Raw genomic sequence first — 16,702 nt, forward strand, 5'->3', positions numbered from 1 at the left:
TAATATGAGAAGCATTCATATTTTAGTTGAATCTAACTGGCTTTTTTGGCTGTTCTGCTATTAATCCTTCTTAAGGATGGAAACACACACATCATCATGTCGACATGGCTTTGACATGGGCAATAAATCAGTCTCTGGCAACATCATTAGCCAGAGAAAGGTATTTCCAGTTCATTTTCTTGGATACTTTTCATTATAATTATCATTGCAATTGCCAAAGCCGTTTTTTATTTGTTCTTCTCAAATTCTCTGTAAAATATGACAGCATTGGCCACTTCTTTCTCGAAACTTCATTTGGCTCTGAAGACTGCTTCTTCCAATATTTTCCCCAGAGTGACCCCTTCTTGGTCTCCTTATCGCTCTCTTCTCTTATGTGCAGACATTCTCCTGAGACCCAACCAGTGGAGCTTTTCCTATCCTATGGTCCCAAGATATCTCATCCTTCTTTATCCTTCACCTATCACCACACCCCCATGGATGACTCCTTCTCCTAAGTCATTTTTGATGGGCCTTTCTCTCTCACCTCCCAGCCATTCCTCTCAGTCTACTGGATATTTTCATTTATATGACCCATTGGTGCCTCATACTTAGTATGCAGAAATCTAAATTTTTAATCTCCTTCCAAAACATCTCTGCCTCTTGACTTCCTCTTGACTTATTTTAATCTATGCTACCAATAGATAGAATCTGCACAAAGTGTCACCCCAAAGTCATCCCTGACTAGATTGGGAAGAGAGGTTCAGCCTAAGAGATAGTTCTAAGACTGCTGTGGTCATTTGGATGAGTGCCTGAATCAAAAATGTGGCAGATCAGAAAGCCCTCTCCAAGGCAGGGTCTTCGGTTGGTTGACTCAGCCCAGCCTGTCCCTCTGAAACCTCAGACTTAACCTCAAATAAAGTCATTATGTTCCTCCTCCAACCAGCTCTTCCTCTTAAATGTCTTATTCATCGATTAGTCACAAAGATGGAAAAATTGCATCAACAAAAATCGAGAAGTTAGGGAAGGCAATAGATAGATTTATTTCAGTGAGGGTTAGAACTCTCCTTGTGCAAGTTCTCTCACTTACTGACCCATACACTTTTGAAAGGCTAGAACTGGCATCTCGCTTTGCCCCAGAGCACCCAGCCGACAGTTTAGAGAGCCCCACAGCATGACAAGACTGGCACTCAGCAGCGTGAGATGCCAAGAGTGTCCTAAGGTCTCTGGATTGATGTCACAGAGAGAGGATCTGGAACTGGTCTTTGTGGGGAAAAAATGTAGGTTTTATCCTCAACAAGGAAGAGGAGGGCTATCAGGAGACAGAGAGATAAGAACAGGGGTGACATTGGATGATCCATGAGATAAGCCCAACACCAGGTGCTTTTCATGCTCAACACATATTTAATAATATTTGATAATTGATAAACTCTACAGTCTTGGCCATTTAAGAGATTTTTTAAAGCACTAAGATTTAACTGCCTTACTGGTTCCAGATTTTTTTAAATACTTAATATTTATTTTAGAATGCAGAAATATAATAAATGATACACTATTATTAATAATCTATGAAATACACAGATGAAAATGTCTTCTATTGTACATTTTATAGAAGGATCTGTATGACAAATTCCTCTTAAAAATTAGGTCTCAAAACAAAAATTTCATTTCTCCAGTGAAAATTGTATAACTCATCCACTCATTTTTTTTGTTTATTCAACAAATATTTGAGTACCCACAATAAGTCAGATCCTGATAGTTCTAGTCACTGATAATAAAGCAGTAAACAAGACAAACAAGGTCTCCCCTCTTGTCAGTTTTAGTGGTGAAGATGTAAGACAATAAAAAAGGAACAATTGCAAGATTACTCTGAAGACCATAAAATGAAGTCATGGGAAGACTTCCTTGAAAAGATGCCTTTTGAGCAGAAATGTGAAAAAAAAGAGCCAGCCAAAGTGAAGATCTGGGGGACAAGTATTCCAGGCAGAGGAAAGAGCAAGCTCAAAGGGCCTGAGGCAGGGATGACTCCAGAGAACAGCAAGAAAGTCTGAGGGTGGAGGTTGGTGAATGAGCAGAAGAGTGGGAGGAGTGGAATCTGAACATACAAGCAGGACCTAAAAGTCTTGGCAAGGAGGTTGGATATTGTTGTGGGTATGATAAGGAGCCACTTGAGAGTCTCAGGCTGGGTAGTGAAGCAATCTGATTTCTTTTTATTTGAATTTTTAAAAATTTGAGTATACTTGACACACCTGTTACATTAGTTTCTGGTGTACAACATAGTGATTCAACAACTATATACATTATGCTGTGCTCACCCCATTACTGGAATTTGGGGGTCCCTCCCAATCTCCTTTACCCATGGTGCCCATCCTTCCCCCCTCCTTGTCTCTGGCACCCCCCAGTTTTGTTCTCTATTTGTAGGTCTGAGCTGCTTTTTGTTTATTCATTTTTGTTTTTTACATTCTACTGTTAAGTGAAGTCATGGTATTTTTTTCTCTATCTGACTTATTTCACTTAGTATAATAACCCTCTAGGTCCATCCATGTTGTCACAAGTGACATGATCTCATCCATTTTTATAGTTAATATTATCCATTGTGCATATATACACCACATCTTCTTTATCCATTCCTCTATGGATGGACTCTTGGGTTGCTTCCATATCTTGACTATTGTAAATAATGCTGCATAAATGAACAGAGGAGCACATGTATCATTTCAAATTAGCGTCTTCCTTTTCTTTGGGTAAAGACCCAGCAGTAGAATTACTGGGTCATGCGGTGTTTCTGATTCGTATTTTAAATGGAGATCCTTCTGCCTCTGCCTCTTTTAAATGGAGGCAGAGCGACCAGATGGAAGACTTTCTCAGCAGCCCTGGCGGAGCTGGCCCATTGATATTTCTCACTGAAATAAGTTTAATTCTCTCAAAAAGGCAGCATGAGGGGATCCCTAGTGGCTCAGCGGTTAAGCGCCTGTCTTCGGCCCAGGGCATGATCCTGGAGACCCGGGATCGAGTCCCACATCGAGCTCCCTGCATGGAGCCTGCTTCTCCTTCTGCCTGTGTCTCTGCCTCTCTCTGTGTGTCTCTCATGTATAAATAAAATCTTTAGCATTTACTTTGTATGTGGCTGTCCAGTTTCCCTAACATCATTTATTGTTGTATATTCTTGGCTGCTCTGTTGTAATTAATTGACAATAAATGTATGGGCTTACTACTGGCCCTTCTATTCTGGTCTGTTGATCTATGTATTTTTCTATTCTATTTTGGGCTTTTTCTATTGATTTTCTATTGTATCCCAAGCATTTGGGTTATGCTGTTAGAAGATTTTCAATCCTATTAAATCTTCTACTTTACCAGTCACCCTGTTTAGGTGTAGCATATAGGTTCTGGCCTACTTTTGTGTGCTGTAGACTAAAGATGGTTGTTTTCAGAGCCCTTGCATGCTGTTCTGGTCTGCTTCATTCTTCTGGCACCACAGGGACTGCTGATCAATTCCTTACTGGTGCTACCTACAGGGACTGAACCTGCTGCTCCCCTGGGCCATCTGTGGGGAATGCAGAAAGCCAGAGTGGCTGGGCCTGGGTCCTTTTACGCTAATTGGTATCAGGCAGGGAAGTACTAGGTTCTGCTGGCATTGCTCCTGTGGGTAACATGCTTTCCCTTCTATACTCCATTGAATTCCCAAAGGACTCAGTACTGTCTCTGCAGGTGGATCAGCCCATCCTGGGTATTGAGACTGCCACTGTGGTCAAACTGGGTTGCCAGTCCAGGCTCCAGAAGCAAAGGTTGCAGCCCCCTCTGGGTCTCTGTTAGACTTCCCTTTCCTAGCACTTTGTTCAGAGAGTGTAGATTTTTCTTGGGATTTATGCCTATTCCTACTGACAGTTCTGGGTTACAGGTCTCTCCAGTACCCAATCCAACTATGAGTGGGGCATAAAAAGAAAAGTGCCTTCAGGCACTTGCCACACTATCTCTTCTCTGGTCAGTCCACCTTCTACTTTCCAGGTTTCAGAGTACTTTCATCATGTCCCATTGAAAAATTTCCAGGGTATCTATTTGTATTAGAGGGAATCAGCAAGGAAAAATGAATCCACACTATCTTGTTCCCTGTACATCATCCATGCTGCATCCAAAACCTTCTGAAAGCAGACCTTGTATACATTATAAATTAATGTCACCAGTGATTGGAATGCTTGATTATATGATTGTGCCTAACAAATTAAAATATGATGAGTTAAAATATGATGGTAGGGACTTTTGGCCAGGCCTAGATAGCATACACCCATTTCTTTCTGCTCCTCCTTGCTAAGCACATCTGTAAACCCTGGTAACAATGCAAGAAGAAAGGAAAACTCTGAAAGGTGGTAAGAAGAAAGTAAGCTGGCTGGGGACCGCAGGACTGCACAACCAGCACTGTGATAGGGCACTGTGTATCTTCCCCCATTCACCCAGGCCCACTGGTTCCCAGCCCCCTACCTAGCAAGACAAGGCATCTGGGTAGACTTGTTCCTCCTCTAGTTTCTCTAATAGCAGCCAAGGGAAGTCTCTCCAAAAATAAGTAGCCAAAGAAAGCACTCTCATTACTCTCTGGGTCTGAGATACCCCTTTTCCACCAAGAGATACACTGAGGAGTTTGAGCTAATCTGTCAAGGAAGACCCAGTTATAGCAAGTGGCCTAGTCTAGGAAATCTCTATCTCTACTGCACCCAGAGGGAGCTGGGGAGCACCAATGGAGGGAACCCCTGCCCCACAGAGAGAAACCCCTCACCCAATCTTGGAATAGCCCTCCAGCTCCCTCAGGTAGCACCAGCAGGGAGCCCCAGTAGCACTAGATAAACTAAGCAAACCAAAATAATATATTCATACCTATGGCTAAAATTTACTACAGAGACATAGTAAGGATACACAGTTGGAACATAAGGGGAAAAGAGGCAGAGGTCTGGAGGCATGCATGTTTAGGCTTCTATATGCTCTTGCTCTCCTATGAGGGATCACACAGAGCATACTCCTCTGTGCAACAAAAATGCAGCAACAGATATGTGATGTTTCTACTCAGGTAAGCCCATTGAGAGATTCCACACTCAAAGTTTTTACTGGGGGCTGGTCATAAGCATATTCTTCCTAGCATATGCCAAAATGACGGAGTCCCAAAAAGAAAATATGTTATTCAACATAAATTATATTGTTTGCACAAACAGTCTAGGCACAGGGAACCACTCTTATCAGTAACTGTTGACTGAGAACACTCTGGGAACCAAGTTCCCAGACTCCAGCCAAGGGCCAATCTTGCAAGCAGGCCTTTCTAAGGAGAGCAGTCTCAGTACCGCTGTGTTATCTCTTTTCTGCACAACTGTATGACCCTGTGAATATATGAAGAAAACATTGAATTGCACTCCTTAAATGGGTGAATTGTATGGTATGTGAATTATCTCTCAGTGAAGTTGTTAAAAAAAAAATCCCAGCAAGGTTTTTTGTAGACATAGACAAGCTTATTCTAAAAGTTATGTGGAAAGGCAAGGCCCTAATATAGTTCAGTCTTGACAAAGAAGAATCAAGTGGGAGGAAACACTACTTGATACTTAATGTCAAGTAATGTAGCTACAGTAATCAAGACTGCAGTGTAGTTTTGGTGGGGCACAGACACAGATCAAGCAGAGTAGGGAATCCAGAAATAGATCCACTCAAATATACTCAACTGGCTTTTCACAAAGGTGCAAAAGAAGTTCAATGGAAAGAGACTAGATTTTCAATGGTGCTGAAACAACTAAGATGTCCACATTAAAAAAAAAACTCACAACTAAAGTTCACAACTTATACAAAAATTAACTAAAATGGATCACAGACTTACTTTTAAACCATGAAAATATTTTTTAAGATTTTATTTTTATTTATTTGAGAGAGAAAGAGCACAGAGGGATAGAGAGGAGCAGACTCCCACTGAACAGAATGCCCAAGGAAGGGCTCAATCTCAGGATTCTGAGATCATGACCTGAGGTGTAGGCAGCCACTTAACTGACTGAGCCACCAAAGTGCCCCTTGACACCAAAACCATAGCCTATGGGAAAAAGCTAATAAGTTGGATCTCACCAAAATTAAAAATTGCTTTCTGTGAAAGACGGTATGAAGAAGACGGAAAGACAATATAGAAATTGGGAGAAAGGACTAGTAACTAGTATATATGAAGAATTCTCAAAACAGTAAAAAAATTTAGAAAAATTAGAAAATGAACAAAAGACACATATATCTCACTGAAGAAGAGATACAGATGGAAAATAAGAACATGGAAGAATGATCAGCATCATTAATCATTATAAAAATGCAAATTAACACCATAGTGAAATATAACTACATGCCTATCAGACTGACTAAAATAAAATAACAGGAATCATCAAATGCTGATGAGGATCCAGAGAAGCTGCATCACTTATACATTGCTGGTAAGAATTCAAAATAGTTTGGCAGTTTTTATAAAACTAAACATACAATAAACATTCAAGCCATCAATCGTACTCTTGGACATTTATCCCATACAAATGAAGAATTAGATCCACATAAAAATCTGTAGAGGGTGCCTGGGTGGTACAGTAAGTTCAGCATCTGAATCTTGGTTTCAGTTCAGGTTGTGATCTCACAGTTGTAGGTCATGATTTCACAGTTATAAGGTCAAGCCCCATGTCAGAGTCCACACTCAGCACAGTCAGCTTGACATTCTCCTCCATTTCCCTGCCCCTCCTGCTTGTGTTCACATGCTCACTCTATCTCAAATAAATTAATTAATTAATTTAATTTAATAAAACAACACAATTGCTGTTCAGCAGCTTTCTTTATAATGGCCAAAAATTAGAATCAGCCCTGATTTCCTTCATTGGGTGAATGATTAGACAAACTCTGGTACATCTATGCCATGGAATATTACTCAGCAACAAAGAGGAATAAACTACTGATTTGACAGCTTGGATGAATCTCTAGATGCTAAGTGAAGAAACTCCTGTCTCAGAAGGTTCCATGCCTTATGATTCCATTTATAAAACATTTTTAAATGACACAATTTTTAAAATAGAGGACAAATTAGTGGTTGCCAGGGACCAGGGGTAGAGAAGCAAGAGGTGGGTATGGTTATAGATAGACAACACAAGGATCCTTGTGATCATGAGACTGTTCTATATGTTGTCTGTGGCGGGATGGACACATGAATCTCCATAGGTGATAAAATTATATAGCACTAAATACACATAAAAATGAGTTTAGGTAAAACTTGATAAAATTGAGTAAGATCAGTGAATTGCATCAATGTCAACATCCAGGTTGGGACATTGACTATAGTTTTGTGAAATGTTACTATTGGGGGAAATTGGACAGAGTATAAAAGGAAGCTCTTCAAATCATTCCTTACTACATGTCAATCTACAGTTAACTCAATTAAAAATTTCAATTTCAAGTAATAAATGAGGCCTAATCCTACATGACAGGTCCCATGAAGTATCCCCACAGTATTCCCTTGCCCATTTTTCCAGGCCATATCTGCAGAGGTTTTAGTGTTTCTTCTGCCCACACCCATTCTCTCTTCTCACAGAGTTCAGTTCTTTATTTCAAAACACTCTCCTGCACATTCCTCTGTGTGGAAGTGGCAATGGCAGCCCAGTTGTTCTTCCTCCGGAGACCTTAAATGGCCTCATTACCATAACCAAGCAAGACTCCTAGAGCCAAGAGGCACAGAACAGGAGGGGCCCCTCTGCAGGCTTGGGAAAGTCTTCAAGCCCTGTGGGCAGTGGGCAACTGCATCTGCTGAAGCATGTTTACATTCACCTTCAGGAGCATGATCTCCCCAGTGTTTAAAACACAGAGGGAAACCCACAGCAAACCACAGATGAGTATATTCATAGTTTCCAAAAGTTGAATGTCCCAATGAAGCAGGCACTTCTCTCTGTGAAGACTAATTTACAAAAACTATCTTATGGAAATTTGCCTATGAGAAGAATAGGAATCTGAATTTTTATGTTTTGTTGTTATTGTGGTTGGTTTTTTTGTTTTGTTTCATTTTTATTTTTAACAGCATGGCTTGTTAGCAGGGTCTTAGAGTGGAATATACTCCATTTCCAGCAACAACCACCTGAGTTATTGAGCTGTGTGCATGCTGTTCGAGGGCATTCTGTTTGCCTTTTATGCCTTCTGGACCTTGTGTTAAGGAAAGAAATGGAAACACCAATAGGAGTGTCAACATAGGGATCCCTGGGTGGCGCAGCGGTTTGGCGCCTGCCTTTGGCCCAGGGCGCAATCCTGGAGACCCGGGATCGAATCCCACATCAGGCTCCCGGTGCATGGAGCCTGCTTCTCCCTCTGCCTATGTCTCTGCCTCTCTCTCTCTCTGTATGACTATCATAAATAAATAATAAAAAAAAAATTAAAAAAAAAAAAAAAGGAGTGTCAACATAGATTTGACAAGGAACCCAGGTTGGTAGCAAAGGGTGGCTTTGGGGGACTTCGCTTTCTCCTCACCACCACCACCAAGTGCTGCAAAGAAGCATATAACCTAATTAACATAGATTTAGTATCAAAATAAGTCCCTGTCTCCTCCCTATTTCCTCCATATTGTTCCTCCAAAGGCTCATCAGTCTAGAACTTCTGATGCCCAGGTCTCTGACACCATCCATCCCACCCTGCCCTCCATGCAAGCAAACAAAAGCATCAGGAAGACATGATTCAGAGCCAGGGCCCACATTCACTGATGATTCCCTTCACTGGACACCTAAATAGGTGGCCAAGGAGCAGATCAGGAGTCCAGCATGTCAACAGCATTCGCTTGCAGTAGGGTGGAGTGGGGGTGGTGCTGAATTTCACTAAAAACTGCTGAGGCAGCGTCTGCCCTGAACCAAGCAGAGACCGAGGTTTGATTTTCAAAGCAAATGAAAAGTTTGAGGCTTTTCTTCTTCTTCCTTTTTTTTTTTTTTTTTTTGGAAAAAGAAAAATAACTATAAATATGCAGTGTGCACCATATGAAAAGGACCCCTTCAAAAAATCCAGAACGTTTTCCCTCCTGCTCCCCTCTCCGGGGTAACATAATTTTTACAGGGGAATAGGCCTCCCCAGATTCCAATCTTGTTTAGCTGGCAACCAGATTGAGACTTGGACCTGGGTATAATTGCTGACCTAGAAACTCACTGAAGAATTGAGGCCAGAGTATAAAATGCTTTATTATTGTCTGGGGAAAAAGAGGGGAATGGGAGGAGAGTGTGTGTATTATTGTCACATCTAGAGAAACAACCCTGCTTAATTCACGGTTAGGCTCTTCCTCTGAGGCAAAATCCCCGTTAGTATGTTCCAAGGAAAACGTCTTTGTCATGTTGCAAATAGATGAATTCCCATTCTACCTAATGTAAATTCTGAAATCAGTTGTACAGAGGCTCATATTTCTCTCAGGAAATATGGAAACTAACCCTTGCCCTCATTCCTCTCCCAGCAGCAATCTCTCTCTCTCTCTCTCTCTCTCTCTCTCTCTCTCTCCCTCTCACTCCCTCTCTCACTTTCTCTCTCTCTCTCTCTCCCAGCTTTTCAAATTTAGGAGATTAAAAGCCCTTAAAAAGCTTCTAAAATTGTGCCTTCGACATTCTATGGCTTTGTTCTTTGGCCCTTTGTTCTTCGGCCAGCTCATGAGCTCAGGGGGCTGCCTCGGTGGGCCTCGGGCCTGCGGGATCCAGGGCTGTGAGTCCAAGGCTGGCCAGTCCTGCCGACAAAGCAGAAAGGCAAAGGGTTCGTCTTTCAGACCACACCACCCTTGAGGAGAATGAGTTCACAGGGAGCTGTCAGCCTGGCAATTGTGGGCACCGCAGACCTAATGATGTCAGAGCGAACACCAGCAGTTCCTTCAGAGTCCTTCTCCAGACCCAAGAACGGCTTCCTTCCTTTCTGTCCGGTTAGGTCGAGGCCCCAGGCTCTGGTGAGCCCCAGAGGGCCTGACTCTCAGGTACTAACAAGGTGTCCAAGTTGCAACCCGCTTTTTGGCCCTGTCCACCCTATAGTTTTCAAGGCTGGTTAGAACATGCGAAGGTTAAAAAAATACGCATTACCTGGGTGCTGTCTAGCAGCTCGAGAAACATACGTGTGGGGAATTATACCCTAGACTGCGCCTTGCCTGGAAAAGATTATAAAAGCAGGTAGCACTCCTGAGCTCGCGAATGCTGGATGATCCGGTTTGCTCAAAGCCTCCCTCCCTCACCCACGGGCCGCTACAAGCCAACGTGCTTTTGCTCTCTGCTGGTGAAACTTGACTTCTGGTTGCCGAGTTTTACCTCAGGAGGGTGAGGGTGAATGGATTAGACTTCCAACATTTGCAAAGGTGTCATCATTTTGCAATTAAGTTGCTCATAAAATCTAATGGGTCAGGGTACGGTTAAGCAGTATAAAAACCAGCAGCCCCCAATGCAGGACATGACTAATCCACGAACACTCAGCAAACCAGTTTTTAAAATAAGGTAGTTATTTTCCATTTTAAGTTTCAAATACCTGATGTCTTACTCTGTCCTCATGTACATTGTTTTTTATCCTAAACGTACATCTTGCAAGACAGAATGGATAGAGATAGGCCTCTGCAGTCAGAGCTGGGTCTCTAGCTCTTTGAATTGTTTCTCTTTTCTGATACATAAAATGGGGATAATAATGAATTATTATCTATCTACCTTGTGGATTGTTATGTTAGAAGAATTTAGGTAATACAAAGTAAAGCACTTAGCAATAAATAAGTGCTCAGTGGATTGTAGGGATTATTATCACTGGTAAAAGCAAAATTATATCAAAGAAAGCTTTTGTTTTTCAATCCTAATGACACGTGTCCTTCTACAGCTACATACATTTATTATTTTAATTTTAGCTATAAAAATATTCATCAAGTTAAGTTCATCTAACCAAACTGAAATATAATTATTCATGTGCTTTGAGTAAAAATTGAAATTGGATCCTTTAATGACTGGAAAGTGAAGCACCTTTGCTCTGCAATCTGACACCAAACAAGTATGGTCCATGAATTAGGTTTTATTACATTTTTATCCTCTTACCTTTGTAATTGCTTCAAGTTGTTTCACTGTTGTTGGAGTGATTTGAGAGGACAAATTACGAGGCCAAAATGATGTAAATGAAAGTCTGGATTAATGACAAATGATGTCAAAACCTGAGAATGTGAATGCAAATTGTACTTAGACTATAAGAAAGTCAAATGCCAAAAAGTGTATTGAGCTAACACTGCATTTGAAAGATTTTATGGTTAAAAAAAAAGAGTTGTGTGCCATATAATCCACATAGCAGTCCTCCTCATGCTGAATCCTTCTTTAGCCAAATTTATCATAAAAACTAATTCAAGGAATGGGGTGCCTGGGTGGCTCAGTCTCTTAAGCACCCAACACTTGATTTCTGCTCAGGTCATGATCTCGGGGTCATGAGATCAAGCCCTGTGTCCTGCATCGGGCTCCATGCTCAAGAGGGAGTCTGCTCCAGATTCTCTATCGTACTGTATGAATTCTGAGCCTTCCTTCTTCCTAAGTCTCTCTCCCTCCATTTCCAGGGGACCCTTTGTTTTTTTCTTTTTGTTGTTCTTTTTTTTTTAAACCAGGGGACCCTTTGTGGCCCCTTCTGACCACCACCACCCCATCCCTAGCGGTTAAATCCTGACATCCTGGGCCTGGGGCTCAGGAGACAGTTCATAAGGAACACAAGTGACTTCACTGGGCAGACTTGATTCAGGGTTTCTCTTAAGCCCTGAGCTCCACTGGATTTGACACCATGAAATACCTCAGGCCTCAGGGAATGGTGGAAGAAGACCTTGTGGACTGGAAGCCCTTCATTCATGGCAAGGCTGGCTCTGGATGTTAGTGTGGTTTTATTAGAACCATATTTCAGCAATGACTATGCTTTTGACCACAACCTAATAAATGTCCCAAAGGACTGAATCAGAACCACACAAGGGAAGTGATGCAGTAACAGTGACCCCTAGAACATGAGGCCATCCTGGCTGGCACCCCAAGAGCTGAAACTGTCACCTCCAATGCTGCTTTGGCCTCCCTACCCTCTCCACCCTGATTGCCTCTCCTCTTGAGTGATAGACCTCACCTGTCTTCCAGTCTCCCTTTCTAGCTCAGCCCAGCATTGTCTGAAGATTAAAGCATGGGGCCAATGTCTACAGTGTCTGTTTGGCCTAGTTGGCCAGATCCTCTGGGCACCAATGCCCTCGCCCTGGGCCTCCATGGATCCCCCTCTTGCCACAAGGCTGGTCTCCAACAGCAACCCTCTGCTCACCTGCTTTGTAGCCTGGCTCTCATACTGCCTCCCTCTCTCTCACTAACTGGTGCATACTTTCATGCATCTTTGCTTGAAGGGGGCCTTTGAGACTAGCAAATGTTTTAAATAAATAGATAGGATTACACTAAGCCCAGACCCATGTTATGAGCCATTGACCTGAATTAAGGGATCCCAAAGGTTGGAAGAGGCAACCTTGCCATTGTTTTGAACAAGTGAGCTGTCACTGGCCAGAAAGAGATGGACACTTTTTTGTAATATCTCTCTTTGAAGATGAGATTTTATTTTTCCTGTCACTATTGTTTCAAAGGATAAAATCCCCCATCTAAATGTTATGAAAATAAAATAACTCCCCCTTGAGAATAGGGGGCTTGTGTTTCCTAGTCTGATACACAAAGGCCTCTATGTGGCAGGAAGTTCCCTTTCAGCCTCCTTTGAACAGTGAGGAGGGTAACACCATGCTCCTTTCAATGGTTGTTAAATTAAACTCCTATACTATGATAAACACATGGCAGAAACTTGGGACTCGCATTTATACTCTCAGTTGATTGGCTTCCAAAGCTACCAGAATCAGGGTCAGAGCAGAGGGGCTGAGCAATAAGGCAAGAGGGTTGCCCTTGTCTTGCTTTTTTTTTTAAAGATTTTATTTATTTATTCATGAGAGACACAGAGACAGAGAGAGGCAGAGACACAGGCAGAGGGAGAAGCAGGCTCCAAGCAGGGAGCCCGATGTAGGACTCAATCCCAGGACTCTAGGATCACACCCTGAACTGAAGGCATTGGCTCAACCGCTGAGCTACCCAGGCATCCCCGTTGTCTTGCTTTAAGTCAGAAATCAAACCTTCTAGCTTCCAGATTCCTGTTTCTAAGCAGCTAAAGGAATGTCCCAGGAAGATTGCTGTCATCATCAAAAGAGTTTAGTAAGTGCTGTCCAAGTACAGTGTTAAGATAAGTACCATCCAAGGGGGCTAACTAATCACAACTGAAGCTCTCCTGAGCTTATCAAACTGATAATTTACAGGCACGTAGACTAATAATGGGATAGCACAGGCCCCCCGACATTTGTTCCCCTAACACCCCATACTGCAACTGTCTTAACTCCCATGCAGTATCTTTGCAGTTATGTAACATCTTTTATCCTCTATAGGCTGTTACCTCTGCAAGAACAGCCTCTCTACCATGATCATAGCTATATCCCCCAAAGCCTAGTGCAGTGCCTGACATATAGTAGGCATGCAGTAAATATTTGATGAGGGATGGATGGATGAATGGATGGATGGGTGGATGGATGGATGGATGGATGACACTGAATACACTCATATTTTGAATGAATATCTTGCATTCGTTTTTCCAAAGAGAATATATTAGTAGTAGCATATTAACAGAATATGGAATTACAGAGAAATTTTTTCCTTCCAATTTAGTTGACAAGAGACCTCACAAGTGATTTTTAGGACATCTCTTTAAGGCTGATGACTATGTATTTTTATATAAATTCCTCTTCTATTAGCCATTTACTCAGTGAACTTTCTGACCTTTTTTTTTTTTTTTAAGATCTTTTATTTTTTATTTGTGAGAGCAAGAGAGAGAACACAAGCAGGGGGAAAGGATAGAGGGAGAGTGAGAAACAGACTCCCCACTGAGCAGAGAGCCTGATGTGGGGCTCAATCCCTGGACCCGGGGATCATGACCTGAGCTGAAGGCAGACACAACCAACTAAGCCATCCAGGCACCCTTCCTCTGTCTTCTTTCATTCTAGGTTTTATCCAATGTTTTATTTATTATTTGTTGATCTTGAGGAACTGTCTCAGAACCTGAGTGGCAATGGGCTGTTTACATATTTTACCTGGAGAAACTCCATCATTGTCCATACCTACCCGGGAGACCACTGGGATATGACAAGTAGAATTCCAAGACATCTCAAATTCTTCACCTGTGGCTCTCCTTGCACCATCCATCAATCCATCATGCTATGTAGAGAAAGACAAATATATATCTTTCCTCCAGATTCTGTTCAGATCCCATGTTCTGAAACCCTCTTGTCATTGAGCACTCCAAAGTACAATTCCCGTTGTGATAACAACTCTTAATGGAAGGTGAAGAGGGTGGCTTTCTAGTGGTTTTGTATCCAAACCCTAATCTATTGCCCTGTTTTGAAATAGAATATTACGTAGAAACATTCATCAGAGGGGTATCAAGTAATCTCAGTTTCCTACAAGTTGGGTTGGAGACTGGAGACACAGAAACCTTCAGCAGGGAGCTTCTGGGGCTTTGGAGAGGCTGGAAGGGGCTGTAGTCTCTCCCTGTGTGAGATAAAAGCCATTGGCTTCCATCTCCCCTGCTCCCCTGGACTCTGACCTCCTCCCAGGCCATCCTACCTTGAAGACCACCGCCTTGCTTCCAGATGTAGAGAACTAGTCTACTGCCTTCCTCTTTTCTTTGTATGTTTACATAGAGTTGAAACAATCTGGTGTGATGATGTGCATTGAGTTGGAGTGGACAGAGCCTCCACAGCTCTGAGGACGGTAGGGGAACTGGGAAGGAGATGCTACCTCCTCTGGCATCCAGCAAATACACATTTCCTGTGCAAAGGGGGTCATCTCTGGGCTCCCAGTTTCTCAAATACCCAGAATTAGAGGGAAAATGTACCACACCACATGGAGAGGACTGAATCTGTTCTCCATGACACACAAATGTCTTCATTATAAGGTATGAATCCAAGAGACATGGGGAAATGCAATGTGTATCTCATTATCCTCCATTTCCTTGTTCTGCGAAGGTGCCTACTACATCCATCGACTCAGAAGATATTATCATTTCTGAATTGGTCAATTTAAAAGCCCCAAATCAGGAAGTATAAAACTTCGTTTCCATAATGATTTTTCTTTTCTCTCAGGAGCAAGCTCTACCCATGGTGACATCATAACCTTACTTCTAAGGGGGAATAAACCCTTCAAAAGAAATACATGGCAGTCTCAGTTACAGAAATTGATTTTTTTGACTCCAAGCAGGTGCTAATCACCAATCATGTATAGAAACTTGGAGGAGAGTTTTGAAATAAAAGTTATACCCCATATAAGTAAACTTGCTGCAAAAAAAAAAAAAATCACTTCATGCTTGCGCTCAGAAACAGGTGGCTTACTAAAATTATTTCTCTGTTATCTGTTCTGTCACAGTGGAGACATCATTGCCTTTGAAAAATCTCCTAATTATAACAGCATTATCCAACAAAAAGGAACAGTGAGTATGGAATAAAATAGAGTTACGATAACAGACCCTGCAATAGTCAGTAATTGCTTGATCAGATGCAACTGTTTTCCTGTGTTTGATGGTCGTATTATGTGTGACCCTTAAACACTCACCCATTTGGCCAGGGTTGTTGATTATCCACAATGTGCCACACACTGTGCTGGGACAGATGTCCTCAAGGAGTATACTGTTCACTGCACATCAGCTGTTTGTGTTTCTTTTGCTATAATTAAGGATGTATAGGTTGTTAGCAATCAATTTGTGTGAAAGCATCTCCATATTACAATTATAGCTCTTTGAATTAGGACACCAGAATTATTCATAGCTAATCTATGACATCATGAGTTGAATTTTACTTAAGTTGTCTGAGATGACGTGGTAGTACTTTGATACTGTCTTGTGGATCGGTGTCATTGAATGGATGAGTTTATAAAAAACCTTTTTTTTTGTGGCCAACACTCTTGAGGACTGAATGAGGTATGAAAGAAGAGTAAAAACATATGCTCTATACTTGAATAGAATACAGTTTCATTTTTGGGGAAATAAGATAGACATGAAATAACTGGTGTGCTGTGATATGGGCAGGGTAGGCTGTAGGTGGATTGGGAAGTCCAAAGTGGGATTGTAAGAGAAAGATTGTAGTGGGCCAGAGTGATTAGGGAAGGCCTCATGGAAGAGGTGGCCTGTGTTTGTTTCCTATTGCTCCTATAACAAATTAGCACAAATGTAGTGATTTAAAACACAAACTTATTTTCTTATAGTTCTAGAAGTCACAGTGTGACATGGTTCTCACCAGACTAAGATCAAAGTGCTGGCTACAGTCTTTCTGGGGGGTGTGGGGGAAAAATCCATGTTCTTTTGTCTTTTCTAACTTTTGAGGCTGCCCATGTTCCTTGGCTCATAACCCCCTTCACCAGTCTTCAAACCCAGCAAAGGCAGGCTGAGTCTTTCTCATACTGCCATCCCTCTGGCTCTTTGCAGCTGCAAAGGGTTCCCTGCTGTTAAGAACCCTTGTGATTACATTGGGACTGCCTAGATGATCCAGATAATCTCCCCATCTCAACATCCTTAATCACATGTGCAGAGTCCCTCTCACCATCTAAGGTTCTGGGGATTGGGATGTGGACATCTTTGGCCATTATTCTGCTTGCCACACACCTCCTTAAGCTGAGACTGGAGGGATCACTTGGATCTT

The 16,702-nt window shown here is 42.0% G+C and overlaps 1 protein-coding gene across 1 annotated transcript in view; it reads left to right on the forward strand.

Annotated features, from left to right (window-relative positions):
- The window catches only part of RFX8 (regulatory factor X8), a 63,110-nt gene that overhangs the window by 20,807 nt on the left and 25,601 nt on the right, over positions 1-16,702 (forward strand). The window contains 1 exon segment of the mRNA XM_041757037.1: positions 15,435-15,498. Within this exon segment, the coding sequence (XP_041612971.1) occupies positions 15,435-15,498 (64 nt within the window).

This window comes from Vulpes lagopus, chromosome 5 (assembly GCF_018345385.1).
Source record: "Vulpes lagopus strain Blue_001 chromosome 5, ASM1834538v1, whole genome shotgun sequence".
Classification (NCBI taxonomy): Eukaryota; Metazoa; Chordata; class Mammalia; order Carnivora; family Canidae; genus Vulpes; species Vulpes lagopus.